General features: G+C 41.7%; 1 protein-coding gene across 1 annotated transcript in view; it reads right to left on the bottom strand.

Moving 5' to 3' along the window:
- The window catches only part of afg1lb (AFG1 like ATPase b), a 44730-nt gene that overhangs the window by 7007 nt on the left and 23224 nt on the right, over positions 1–14499 (bottom strand). Inside the window, exon 8 of the mRNA XM_050058087.1 lies at positions 797–879. Coding sequence (XP_049914044.1) covers positions 797–879 — 83 coding nt within the window. The remainder of the gene's footprint in view (positions 1–796; positions 880–14499) is intronic.

Consider the following 14499-nt stretch of genomic DNA (forward strand, 5'->3'; position numbering starts at 1 on the left):
ACACACACACACACACACACACACACACACACACACACACACACACACACAGAAACAGAGAGGAGAAAATAGGATATGAAATTAATAATGCTGAAGTGGCCACATCAAACGATGGCAGCAAGGAGAGCAGGGGAGGGGGGTACTTAGCTTTTCACTCCATCAGTAAAAAACAGGATGTTAGGCTCTAAACACGAGCATTAGCCTGTGAATGCACGTCAAAATGAGATTGTAAAGTGTGTGTGTGTTTGTGTCTGTGTGTGTGCTTGTGTTTTAACTCCAGGTAAAAGGGTGCGATGTGCTCTATTTACATACAGTGAAAAGACGAAAGCACTTGAAAGCTCCAATACAGCGATGAGCAACAGCAGTGTCATTCATACCTTGTTTGTCTGCGTGTGTGTGTGCGTGCGTGTGTTCCTAACAGCGTATATGTAATGAGGAAAATAGAAAACTAGCTTTTAAAGCTCTACCATTTTCTCATATTCTATTGATTCCTCTTTCATTCTTTTCATGGATCTCTCAAGGTAATGTACTGTAGGTCTTTATAAACCTCCCAGTCTGCTTCTCCCCATTTATCCATCTGTTTGCCTTCGCTTTCTGTCCTTTAAAAAATAAATAAAATCAAGCTCGGTAATGTGCACAAACATTTCCTGTGTGTATGTGAATGCCTCTGTGTATGTAGTGGATGCAGGTAAATGTCGACTCTTTAGCAGACCTCTGCGCAGCGTCTAAGCTGAGTCGGAGCGCACACAGAGGAACAAATGTGACCAATATTAGTGTATTAGTGCATGTGTCTCACAGATAGTAGAGTTTCCATGCTGCAGCGCTGTCCAGCCTCCTGTAGTCAATCCCAGCATCTAGGCAGATGGTGTGGCAGTACTCCTGCACACACACGCACAAAAACACAAACACACAACAGACAGAAGGGTGAATGAGAAGTCAGGCATGTGGGGGGCATGTATTTTTAACGTGGTAGAAGATGTTAGAGATGTTGTTTAAAATAAAAGCTCTGTGCCAGAAATTCACTGTACAATAAGCGTTTTTTTTTTGTGTTGAGTTTGCCAGTCACTTGCGGTCCATTCAGATTGGACATGCAACCCTCTTTTGGGCCACGACCCACAAGTTGGGAACCAAGGCTCTATGGCATAGAGGGTTAAAATGCTTGCAGTGGCGGGTGGAATGCTGAAAATCTATACTTAAGTAAAAGTACAAACCCAAAAAATTACTCGAGTAAACTTAAAAATTACCATTTGAGAAACCTACTCAAGTAATGTAAAAATACCTGGTTAATAAGTTACTTTTCATTTTAAAACAGTAATATCAAAAAAAACAACAGACCAACAGACTATAGCTACAAGATAAGTTAATGTCATTATCATATCGTCAAAGATTAATGTTATACATGTAAAATCAATGTAGCTAACGTTAGCTAGCTTACTTAATCTTTAAAAGCGGAGATGTGTGTGTTTTTCGGGCAGCACAGCAGCACTTCATTGTGTGATCTTTGTCTTTTTTTTAGATTTTGGTATAAACAGCGTGGCCAGTTGTGGTCAGGGACTGTCGCTGGAAGCTGCCTCTTGTTCTTTTTTTCTTTGCTCCGTCATCATCGCATTGTGGTCAAAAGACAAGTGAGGCTTACTTAGCATCTGCAGTAGATGTGAATGAACTCCCCCTCCACCTAATCCTTGCATTGAGAGAAGACCAGTTGTAACGAAGATATAAATGGCAAATGTAGTGACGTACAAAGTAGATTACTGGCTCCAAAATATACTCAAGTCAAGAGTAGAAGCACATTTTAAAAAAGGAACATGAAAGTACTGGTTCCTTAAAAAAAGACTACTTCTTTTACTCATGTGAATTACTTGTACTGTATCACTACCCACCAATGAATACTTGTTAGCAGGATAAATTAATTGTTTTGTTCTTTTCATGGGATCAGGTAACAATAAGAAAGATGTGCAATACCACCAGACTTATCTTTTAAGTAGTTCAAGTTATTTCACAACAGTATGGCATCAAATTTCCCCCAAATTTGGATATTTTTAGAGGTTTTTCAAACTAAGGGTATCTGGTGTGGCTCTTTCAGTCACCACGTTTAGTTTTATGGCTCGACTCTACTTAAGAATATTTTAATATACATGTAATCTCTCTTAACAAATGTGTAGACCCACTGTATACGAATCCACAGCTTCTAAACTGATCAATATGCAATCAGAAGTGTGTAAAATATCACCAGATATTAGGGATGAGCGAGTACACGATTATCTGTATCTTTGTCTGTATCTGTTTACCAAACAAAATGATCTGTATCTGTATCTGTACTCGAAATGGGTGGAGTTTGGGTCCAACATGGGTGGAGTTTAAATTGGAAGTGGGCGTATATTATTTTAAGCCTGAAATTGATATGGGTTGATCAGAAGTTGCTATATTTATTATTTAGTAGAAAACTATTAAGAGAACAACCTCAGAATTCAGTTTCAGATCTTTTTTTCTTTTAGATCAAGAGTTAAAATACAGCTACCCACATGAGGATTTCTCAGTAAGAAGTACACTATCTGTACTGGATACTTATTTAATCCGAGTATTCTGCTCAACCCTACCAGATATCCTTTAAATCTGATGTAAAGTACAGGTTTGGTGGTGTTCAATCTGTGGCACATAGAAGGTACCAGAGACGTATTTAAAATATGGACAGGAAATACTGAAACTGTGCACCATATAAATGGAGTCAGAGTAGATGCTATCTTTTAGTTTCGTAGACTGATCGTCTTGTGGGAGTCTTTGAAATAAGCGATTGTGCCGAGAAGTCCATTTTTTGTTGTTGTAAATTAAATTCTTGCTCTTCCACATGATAGATTATTTTTATTCTTATCATGAAATTCTATAGTGTGTGCCAACAACACATTATCTAACAGTTTCTAATGCTTTGCAGTTCTCCACTGCTCATCTGTCACGGACAAAGAGCAGATAAGGAACAAGCGAACAAATTCATCACAGAAGGCAGCAGACATCTTTCTCTCCTCTGACAGCGCCGGGATTTTGTGTCACTTCTTCATGGTTTATTGAGCTGATCTATTGTTCCCGCAGCTATTCAAGTGTGTTACAGCAGGGGTGAACTCGTGATGCAGAGTTCAAACTTTTCCAGATAGTGTAAAACGTCAACAGGATTCATGTCAGGGAGTGCAGCACAAACTATAATCATCATCTCCACCATTCTATCAAAGAAAAGAAAGGAATTGCATATCATCCCATCCGAGCCATCGCCGGCTGACTGAGTATTCGACGACAGCTCCGGTAAATTATGAAATCAGTGAATTTCTGCCACTGGCCTCCTTAAGCTGCAGGATAATTAGTAATCATCACAAAGCAAGGGGACGGAAATACTCTATTCTTCTCTGCTGTCAACTTTTTATCTCCATGTCCGCTCACACAAACGGGGTTCCCACTCTGAGCCAATTGGCTGAATCAGGCTTAATAACAACCTGACAAACTCGCCCTCCCCCACGCACAAAAGGGAGGTGTCATTTCATCAACCTACTGTGACCCTACCAACGGGTAAATAGTCCCTCCAAAATGGAAAAAAAAGAAAAACTTGTCACTATCGCAGCCACATCATTAGAATCTCAGTTTGTCTTTTCTCCTGCCATCTCCTGCTCCCTCCCTTTATGCACCGTCTCTACCTACGGGAAAGGCGGCTGATGCGTTTCTTGACGGAGAAGCGAGGTACAAATAAGAGAGAGGGAAGAAGGAGGAATGGAAACACAATCAGTGGTGATGATTCCATTGGTTATTTATAATCAGATAAGGCTGAGGCCTTGCGGGTCATTACTTGATTATCCATCTTGAGGGGATTGTCAAGTTCTCACTCCTCCAAGATTTCATCCGCCTACACGTTGTGGTTGCCCCCCTCCACCATCACGCTCCCCTCACAGACTCCTTGTCAGTCTACTCTGCAACTTACAGTCTCATCTCCGACTGTCCGTTTAGCTTAGGCTGTCTATCTTCATTTAAACTATTTAAACGCAAGAGATTAATTAACAAAGAAACAAACAAATGAACAACAACACAGATACAACTGTGTCAAGCTTTACTGTGTGTCGTAAATTGTTCCACGCATGTGCAGCAGAGGTGGAAGCCTCGAGTCACATGACTTGACTTGAGTCCGACTCAAGTCGCAAATTTAAGGGCTGAGACTTGCTTGACGAACACTGATGAAAGATTGACTTTGACAGACAACTTGAAAAGACTTGACATTTTCTTCAATGTTTTCATTTTTCTAGGTTTTGAGAAGTTACGATTTTGTTTTCGAAACATGATGATGCACAAACCACAGAGGAGGAGGACTCGACAGCTGATACCCAGACGCACTCTACGCCCAGCTCTCCTCTTGAGGTATGGCAGTATGTACAGCGGCACCATGAGCTTCACCGTTTTCATTTAGCATTGAACATGCTTAGCAACCAACAACACACTGTCAGCTCTGAGTCTGTTGCGCACACCTGCAGAGAGCTGAAACATGCACTGCTAGCTAAGTTCACTGTCTGTGCATGTGTGTATGCAAAAATCTTAATTGCTAAAGTAACTAGTTACTAAAGCTGTGAGATAAATGTAGTGGAGTAGAAGTAGCCAGTGACATGAGAAGACAAGACTCAGATTTGAGCTTACATTACCTGAGTATGTATATTTAGTTATATTCCACCACTGGGCGCAGCTTGTCTTATTTTTATGAGTTTGTGACTTGACTTGCTTGACTTATATCTAGGCCTTGATTTGACTTGATTCTTAGCACACTGACTTGTGACTTGCACATGTGATTTACTCCCACCTCTGGTGTGCAGCACAAAAACTAAAAGCAGTTTTCCCAAATTCAAGCATTAGTAATGGTTCCCGGTTATAAATCTTAAAGGGCAGAGTGCAGACTCAAGGGGTTTAAGACGGGAGGCAGACGTGTGTCTACAGATAACATCAACTGTTGAGAGGATTAGGCGATTAATCAACAAGGAAATCAATTAGTCACTTTGAAAAAAATTACTCGTTACTCTGTTTAACATTGTTGTCAATTAATAAAATATTTGGGTTTTGCTCCTTTTGTTGGACAAAACAAGCAATTCAGAAGCAGAATTTTTGACATTTTATAGGCAAATCATTTGATAAGGTGTATGCTTAATGGACAAAATATTAGGATACTATTAATACCCAAATACTTTTTCTAATGAGGCAAAAATTAATTGCATACAGTATTTCTTTTTAAATTACTAACCGGGTTGTAACGTAACCAAACAATTCCAAAATCTACCAGCCACTCAGTAGATTAACATTGTTTTTTGGAGGTTAGTAAACACATCTAGAAGCCACTTGAATATTTAACCATCATTTGGCTGGTGGCTGGTGTCTACTTTTGTTGTTATACTAGAATTTTGTTATCTCACTAGTGGCTCAAATAAATATATATATAAAGTTGAAACGAAGAGGATTAATCAATGAATTATCAACAGGACATTATCTGAAAACAATTTTAATCATTGAAAAACTATCATTTATCTAGTAAACATGCCAAAACTTGAAATGTGCCCTGGTAGTGAGGTAAAGGGTGATAGTAACTGTCTAATTATCTGGTTTTGGTTTCTCAAATGTCAGAATTTGCTGCTTTTTTCGGTTTCATTTAACTGTACAATGAATATATTTGGATTTTGAACTGTTTACTGGACAAAAAGAGAAATCTGAAGATGCCATGTTGAGCTCTGGGAAATTGTGAAGGGCAAGGGCTTGGGTTTCTTTTCAAGATTGGGCAGACACATGAAACGAGAGGTTTGGCTCGTCTGCCAAACACATAATTTCCTGCATTCTGGTGATTTATAATGCACCAATTTGTGCCTTTTCTGCGCCAATTTAAGGTGTAAATGTCTTAATTTTTTTCAAAATAAAAGTCCCCTGCTGCTTTCATGCTTTTATTTAGGTGGGACATATGCACATGTTCTAAATATGAAGGTGCTGTGTCTCCGCCTATGGTGAGAGGCATTTTATTATTAATGTTATGGCATTTTAAAGAATTAACTTTTAATATAAAAACGACAGATTGAGGAAAATAATAATTAGTTCCTATTTTCATTTACATCAAATGTCCTGCCACAATGTTAGCTTTTTGTACGAGTGTGAAAACGAGTCCTATGTGCAGCTGACTCACAGAAAAGCAGCGTGGAAGCAGCGCCAGTGCAAATTAAGAGTTTCACTACTCGCACAGAAGCATTCACGAACTTACAGACACAAGAGGGGAGGGAGAGACAGAGGAGACAGAGATGACAGACATGAGAATCAGAGTCTCTTTAGAAGAAAGTCATCCAAACACATGTAGCTCCAATCATGTCATTGTCCAAGCTGTCCACTGCTCCCTCTGGACAGCCGTTTAGCATAAAAACAGAGTGGCTTTTTTTTTTTTTCTCTCGGTGCCTGCCTCTGCTCCCCTCTGCGCCCGCTCCCTCTACGCCATATCTTTCTCTATCCTTTACTCCTCAAAAAGTTGCTTTTGAGTTTTTCAAAGAGCGCGGTGCCATTGAGCTGCAACAAAAGCCAAGGATAGCTGACTATTGGGCCCTGATGAGGTCCACTCCCTCATTACCCAGCAGCAGAAAACATTTGATGCTTTTTTTGTTTGGCCCGGAGAATTGACCAGTCCTCAAAGAAATGCGGGGTGGGAAGGCTGAAAAAGAGACGAAGGGGGGAGAGAGGGGGAGAGCGAGGGAGAGGGGAGGAGGGGAAAGGTTGTCGTTCATTCAACCATGTGTGTCTTACAGCCTTGTGTGGAGGGGACAGAAGAAAAGAGGGAGGGAGGGATAGAGGGGTCGAGAGAGAGAGAGACGGGGGAGAAAAGAGAGAAAGCTTAAAACACTGCCTTTATGCTGGCAAGTTCTGGACGACTCTTCTGACATCAAAGTGTTTTCACTAACTGGGGAGCTGCTGTGTGTGTGTGTGTGTGTGTGTGTGTGTGTGTGAGTTCTGGTGATTTTATTCATTCTTGGGCAGCCGGGGGGGTACGTGACAATGTGAACACCCTAATTACACCTAATGATCTATTCCCTTAAAGTGTGACCGCCTTGGGCCAGCGATGGTTTGTTCTGAGGGGTCGTTCTCACAACCTCCCCCTGCCTCGGCTGCTCCTCTTGGGGAAACATCTTTTGAGTTGGAGGCCCCACCTTTCGTGATCCAGGACCCCACTGGACCCCCCACCCTCAACCCCTCTCGAGCTCTGATGAGGCCCAAAACCGAACCGCTCCAAAACTCACTGGAGTCTGTGCTACCTGCACCTGGCCAACAGAGGCTCCAACACACAGGCTGAAAACACGTAGCTGAGCGCGTCACAGAGCAGAGCAGTATTTTACTACAGCTTTCATCACTGTTGATGTGCGGAGCAGCTTTCTTGGATTTTAAGGTTGGGGCTGGTAAGGTTCCTCCAATTTTTTGTACCCAAAAGTGATTCGGAACTCAGACTTCAGGAGGCCTTTTACCTCAAATCTCCGACTGGACACTCAGATATTTTGACTTCCCAGCGCAAATGGAACGCACCATTAGTAGTGGCTAATAGAGTGCTCGAGAGACGATGTTTTTCTGTAGGCTGAGGTGGAAGTTAACATTGCGCTGGATCCCCTCGTCAAAATGCCTATGAGATATTTCCATTGATTTTTGGATTATTGCTGAAAATAAACTCTATGGCAAACAAACGTTTATGATAGTTACATGTTTTGTTTAGCAAGTTTATCTTCACAACTAAACACCAGTTTCATGACTAGTAAAGCCTAAATGCAATCGCCTGAAGTAAAACGCTAACATTAGGCTATTAACATACTACAATACGGTCACCACCATAATGAGACTGTAAAGCCATGTTTGGCATGGCTTGGCGTGATGGCGTTCTGTAGTGTCATTTAGCCACTTGTTCGCAACGACACATACAAGTTTCAAAGTTCATGAGTGGGCTATTTACTGCATATTTTTTGTGTTGTAGAACAAAACGTCTCTTTAGGTTGTGTTAACCATAGACCATATTTCAGGCATTTAACCAAAAACCCATTCAACAAAACAAACAAAAAAACAGTGACTAACTCATTTGGGGTTTTAGGACTAATTCCTGGCGCACTTTATTTAAAGCAGACTACATAGGCCTGGCCACTTCTCTCTAAAGCCTCTTTACCACTGGACAAAATCCCACTGATACCCACTAACATCTGGCTTTTGTATTCAATGGGATGGGTTACAATCAGCGTTCATTCCCAGGACAAATGACTCTGCAGCAGTAATGGGTATTTATCGGCTCCGGCTCCAACTGGCAGTGATGGACACAAGCCACCTGGGTGGACCCACTAATTTCTAACTTCTGCAGTTCTTTATTATCTCAGCCACTTATTCTGTCCACCTCTGTCCAAGCAGACTAGATAAGAGACAGATATTTACAAAAAAGTAACTATCGTAACATCTTCACTGGCCATACTGCTTTCTACCATCTGCTAACACTTTTTATGGGCAAATTAGTGACGTCAAACATGACACACTAGAAAAAAACAGTCATACCTGTCTAATGATAGGTGGAAAAAGGGGTATTACGCTAAATCCCAATATGTTTCTCTCTCTCTCTACACCTACCTACCCACCTACCTACCTACCTACCTACCTACCTACCTACCTACCTACAGCAGATTGAATGGGCAACAGCGATGGTGGAGCCCACTGGGGAATGAAATCCCTCTGATTGGCAGCTCAGCTCAGTGCATGGGAAGAGAGAGACGGAAGTGAGAAAAATAAACAAAGGGCTAAAGTCAAAAGGGAGTGGGACCACAACAGACTTGTTAGACATGGTAAGAATATTTTTCTTTAGCCACTGAACTCTTAAACAGAAATGTGTCAAAAGTACAGATTCTATTAAGTCTTGTTATAGAATCAATAGTGTTGCGTCCATGCCCATAGTCATCTCCTCGTTATTTCAAGGAATTCACACAACAAACATTTCGTCATTCACCATTAAAAACTGTAATTAACAGAGATTTTTAAAAAAGTAATGCCTAATCATTGGCAAATGTATTCAGAACCCTATTAGTGATGCATAACACCCATCAGCCATTGGCTGCTTTTGATAATAAACGCTATCAGTATTGTGATCATGGTCCTGGTATTATTTGGTGTCAGAAAAAAATTGGGGTGTGCCTCAACATGTATTGTTTTAGATTACTGCAAAAAAACAGCCTGAAAACAACCTAAGAGCTACACTATAAATCTGAATTTACACGTTGTATTTTGTTTTCTATTTGTTTTTATTTTAGTCTGCTGTTTTATTAATTTAATGGGATTTACTTGTTTTTTAGTGTTGATAAATTATATGAAGCACTTTGACTCTCCCCCATAAAAAGTCGTCTTGCCTTATATGAACGATAACAGCACCAACAATGTATTACTGTGGTATAAAAACCTGTCTGTGCTTAGGTAAACAACTTAGTAACCCCCCCATATCTTCATAAAAAGGCTGTCTGAGAATTCAATTCACAGCATCTCAAAAGATTCATCTTTTCAGCTTCATGATGTTACAAATGTGAAAACCCTGGCAGAACATCAAGAGGCGAGTGGGTTGATCAAGAGAGCGGAACAACAAGTATAGAAAAAGGCCTTCAAATGTATGTACATTTGAAGTTAGAGGTGAGGGCGACATTTCTGAATTAAGTGTTACCTTCAGATTGCAGGTGGCCAGCTTTACAAATGAACACCTACAGTATAGAAGAATGCACCTGTGTGCACGCATGCTTGATCAAACACATCTGACACATCCACACACTTGTAATAACACTGGAAAACATCAGTCTGGCTGCAGAAAATAAGCCAAGGTAACAGGATTGATTCAAAATTAGGTGATAAATGAGAGGCAGAGTTAATTCCATGTGTTCAAAAGGAGCAAAATCGATTTGTCCGTTATTAATCGTTCAGTTTTACAGAGGAGAGACACAGATATGAAAGAAGTGTGGAACGCCGTCGAGGTGCACAGTGAGTGGCACTGCCCTGCCATTAAATGCTCCGGAAGACAATGAGAGTCATCAAACATCAACATCCATTTGATTTGAACTGGCAGGCTGCCGGCTCTTCACAGGCAGTCCTTCTCACCAAGGTCTTCACTGGAGGACCACAGCCCTCAATTTTTCTTTCTCTATCATCCTGTTTTTATTTATATATTTCTTTTTCTCTCATAACCAACCGCAAAGCACACAGCAATGATTAACAATGACACAAAAAAAGGAGAAAAGGAGAGTTCATCAAAAGAAGGGTTAAAAACAGCAGGAAACCCAGAGATACTCAAAGTTGCCTCAGGGTTGTTGTCATGTCCTTCCCCCCACCCCACACACCCCAACGCCCCCCCTCGGCAGCATTGTGCACAACTGCAATCGAACAAGCGGAGGGAAAATAAAGTCACTATTCTGCTACCAAAATACAGAGACCTGACCTTGGGTGAGTAAAGCCAGCGAGCAGAGCAGGATAGTAATAGAATAAAGAGCGGGGATAGAGGGGTAGAGAGAGGATGGGCGATGAGAAGTGGAGTGGAGAGGGAGGACAGTTTGAGAGAGAGAGAGAGTGTCTTAGTTACAATACTGGCAGTGTCCATTAAAAAAGCCCTTAAACCCTGTATTTTACAGAACTCTGAGCTTTGCCATGGCTACAAAGAAAAAGAAGCCTTAACAGCTGAATAGGTTTCCTGATGCAGTCTAGAGAGACACTAAAAAGGACAAGAAATGACGGAGTGGATGAAAAAATAGAAATCTAACTCTGAAGTGAAACAAAATCGGGGACTTACAGATTCGGTGAAGTTATATACTTTCCATATGTAGATCCACTTCAAGGTTCTGTGTGTAACTTTCAGAAAATCTGTGTTATTAGTGGCACCTCTCTCTGAGACTGTTAAGTGAAAGGCAGTTAGCGTCCTTCATAGAGGGTGTTTTTCTGTGAACCAAAGCAGAAGTTAGCATTGCCCTGGTTTCCTGTCAGAAAGGCTACAGGATTTTTCCATTGGATTTTGGATTACTGTAGAAAACAAGCTCTGTGGCAAACAAATGTTTATGATAGTGACACATTTGTTCAGCGAGACCACTTTTACAGTTCTTGAAGCCTAAGGCCCCGATCACAAAAAGCGCTAGGCAGGTTGCAACACTCGAGGCGCACCATACTGCCTTTTTTTTAACAATTTGAATCCCACAAGTAAGAAAAAGCTTGCTACGCCTTTTTATTGTTGCCAGGCAAACACCCCATCATGCCCTTACACTAAACTTCCAGTGTAAGCAATCTACCATTTCGTTTTTATCCACAGTAACTGGTATCTAGTTCCTAAAATGGACAGGCAGAGGGTACTCTGGTTCAGGGTGAGAGGCTGTCAGTAAATAGTTTGTTGGGCACAGGGAAACAGATCTGTGTGGGCACATGAGATCCTAAAAAAGAGGGTGGATCACTGGGAGTACCACCAGTTGGACCAGGAGCTTCACCTCATTGATGGCCATTTCAAGGCATATTTTGGGATGACTTGTGGGCAGTTTGACAACCTGCTGTCTACTGTCGGGCTGTATAGCTCTGGGTATCCAGCAGCCACTACCACCAGTTTCTCCTCCATTGTTTACCAGCTGTAAACCTATTGTCGTGACCACCACAGAGGGCCTACCTCTCAAATCGTATGTCTCCCATCCAACATTGCAAAAAGATGATGAAAAAAGAGATGGTGTGTTGCGCTCTTCCGCTCTGAGTTGAACGCCAGGAACCCTCGCAGATATGCGAGGCATGTAGCAACGCAAAAACAGCGAGCAGAAGCTTAATTCTCATTAAAAACAATTATAAAAAGTCTCCAGCTGCTAAAATGCTTTCTGTGTGATCAGGGCCCAATTGCCAGAAATAAAAAGCTAGCAAAAAACTTAAAAGGAGTCATCACCTGGTGTTTTAACATATCCTGTCTCTCTTTAATTGTCTTAAAATTATTTTTTAAAATTAATTTGCCAAAAAAAAAAAAAAAAATCAAACATTGAGCTTGTTTTGCCCCCCTGCCATACCACGACTTTCTCTCGCGAGAGTACATGTGAGATTTTGACTGGTCCGGATGCTCATTGTAATAATGATAATGAGGCGCGCACTGATTGGCTGCAGGAAGGACAGGGCCTTGGACTGGGGGCTGGCCCAATACATCCACGAGTTGGCTGACTCCAAAATAACAACAATCCCTTCGTCATGGCGCATGCACCAAATGAACAACCTGACCGGGCAGCTGTTTTGGAATTCGCTCTTTTATGTTTGAACCGGAGTCGGAACATGCCGGAGAACCATACTACAGTACAACGCACCCCGGAGATATAAAACGAAAGATGTGGGGGTAATTTCTAAATCACATGAGGTCCACAGGTTATACTAGTCCCTTGTGAATAACGTTAGTATCTAGTGTTAGCCCAATTAGCAGTTAGCTGCTGTCTACCGTCATTTCAGGGTCATGTACACAGTAAAACATACCATTAACTGTTACACAAAGCAGCGAGACTTACTGATTGCACTGCTGGTGAATCTCTAATAGTAGGAATTGCCCCTTTCTCCAAACGCAGGGTTGAGGCCAGATTCGCCTGGTACTGTCTGATCGGGCTTAGGCAAATAGCCTCCTATTGTTACGTAACCGTAAGAGCACACCCAAAATCTCACTTTTTTGAGTGCACACCCTTGTGGTTTGAACAAAGAGGCCAAACGAAAAAACGGAGCCACTTTCATCCTCCAAAATTTCAGGCAAGTTTCAACTGAGGTACAAATGGGAAAAATGTAATTGAGATGATGGAACAGCGAGTGTAAAAATGCTAACTCATTTTTTGGTTTTAGGACTCAATCCTGGGGCACTCTGTAGCTGTGAATGAGCACCTGCATCGGCCAGTGATGAATAAGAGACTGATTGGCACCCTGTTGTTAGAATACTGCAAAAAAAATCCAATCACAACACAACACTGTATGTTCCTATATTTTATTTGGACCATTGGCACCATGATAGTCACCAGCTTGCTGATTGCAAATTACTTCATCAACTGATGGTACAAAGCAACTGCAAGCAGATCCATGCAGCGTAGCTTTAGCAGGCTAACCTTAGCTTAGGTTTCGGTCCCAGCTAACTGTAACTTAACTACGCTGCATGGATCAGTCATTGGTTGCTTCATAGCTAATAAAGTAATTTGCAAACTAGCCCCAGAAGTCTGGATTACCTAACGTTATCTAATCTATATGGTATTTTGCTACATTTGCTAGCTAGCAATTCATCCGTGTTGGAGAGCAAGCCAATGTTAGCTAACATTAGCTGTTTAAAAACCACAATATCATTAATAATAATAATAATTTATGATATGGGGCACCGAATTTGATGAATTTACTGTTTATCAGACCACAACTGAGACAAGAAGTAGCTAGCTAACCCCGCTGTCCTTTCGCTTCATTCCCCTCCCCAGAGAGATTACTTCCCTGGGGGAATGTGGACCGCAGCTCTGAAGATAGACCTTAAGTGAGTGGCTCTAACAGGTCAAATTCAAAGAGGGTCTGTCTGAGGGGGGGTTCTTTTAGAAAAGGATTTCCCGGAAAACTTGGCCTGAGTCTTTTACATGGAAGTCATTCCACAGGCTGTTATAGGCAACCAAGAAAGTTGAGGAAGGTCTCAGTTTTTAAGTTAAGTTATACTCTGTTCACCTATTGGCCATAAAAATAATTAACACATGTAAAACGTTACATACAGAACCTTTAAAAGTGTGTAGACTACTTAATCTAATGATTTCTTTTTTTAAAGATTAGATTAGATCTAAAGAGTAGATGATTTTGGGGGATGGGATGCTGAGGAAAAAGGGAGTCTAAACTAATCAGAAGTCAATAGTTGAATAAAGACGTCAACCCAGGCGGATAGAGGCTTTGGATTAACCTCTACCACTCCAGCTCAGGTGATAGGGAGGAGAGGTCAGTGGCTTTTTTTTTCACTTTTTAACACCCTCATTCACTCCCTCGCCCGCTTTAGAAACACACTGAGGCACGCACATACGATAGCGAGCTGCGTCAGGAAGGAGGACTCCGCACCACCGGGCCCTGCAAGCATTAATTCAATCTATCAAGGGTCAGCTAGTTAGCAGCGTGACCCCGCTAAAACACGCTTTAACTTTACAGAACAGGCTGCTATAGAGAACGCCGTGCACCCCCAAAAAACCCCCGACCCCGAAAACCAGATGGCCTCACAAAGGGGAACATGGAACCCTGAAAGAGAGGAGGTAGTGCGGGGCAGAGAGGGACAACAGGCATTCAAGACCTTGATGAGGGTGGATTAGAGAGGGCAAGGGTGCTGCTGGGAGAGTGGGTGGGGAGCAGGGTGACTCCAAGGCCTCCCTGCTTGTAGTGTTTTTACATTTGTGTGTGTGAGACTGTGTGTGTGTGTGTGTGCGTGTGTCTATGTGTGTGTGTGTGTGTGTGTGTGTGTGTGTGTGTGTGTGAGAC

This window comes from Epinephelus moara, chromosome 12 (assembly GCF_006386435.1).
Source record: "Epinephelus moara isolate mb chromosome 12, YSFRI_EMoa_1.0, whole genome shotgun sequence".
Taxonomy (NCBI): Eukaryota; Metazoa; Chordata; class Actinopteri; order Perciformes; family Serranidae; genus Epinephelus; species Epinephelus moara.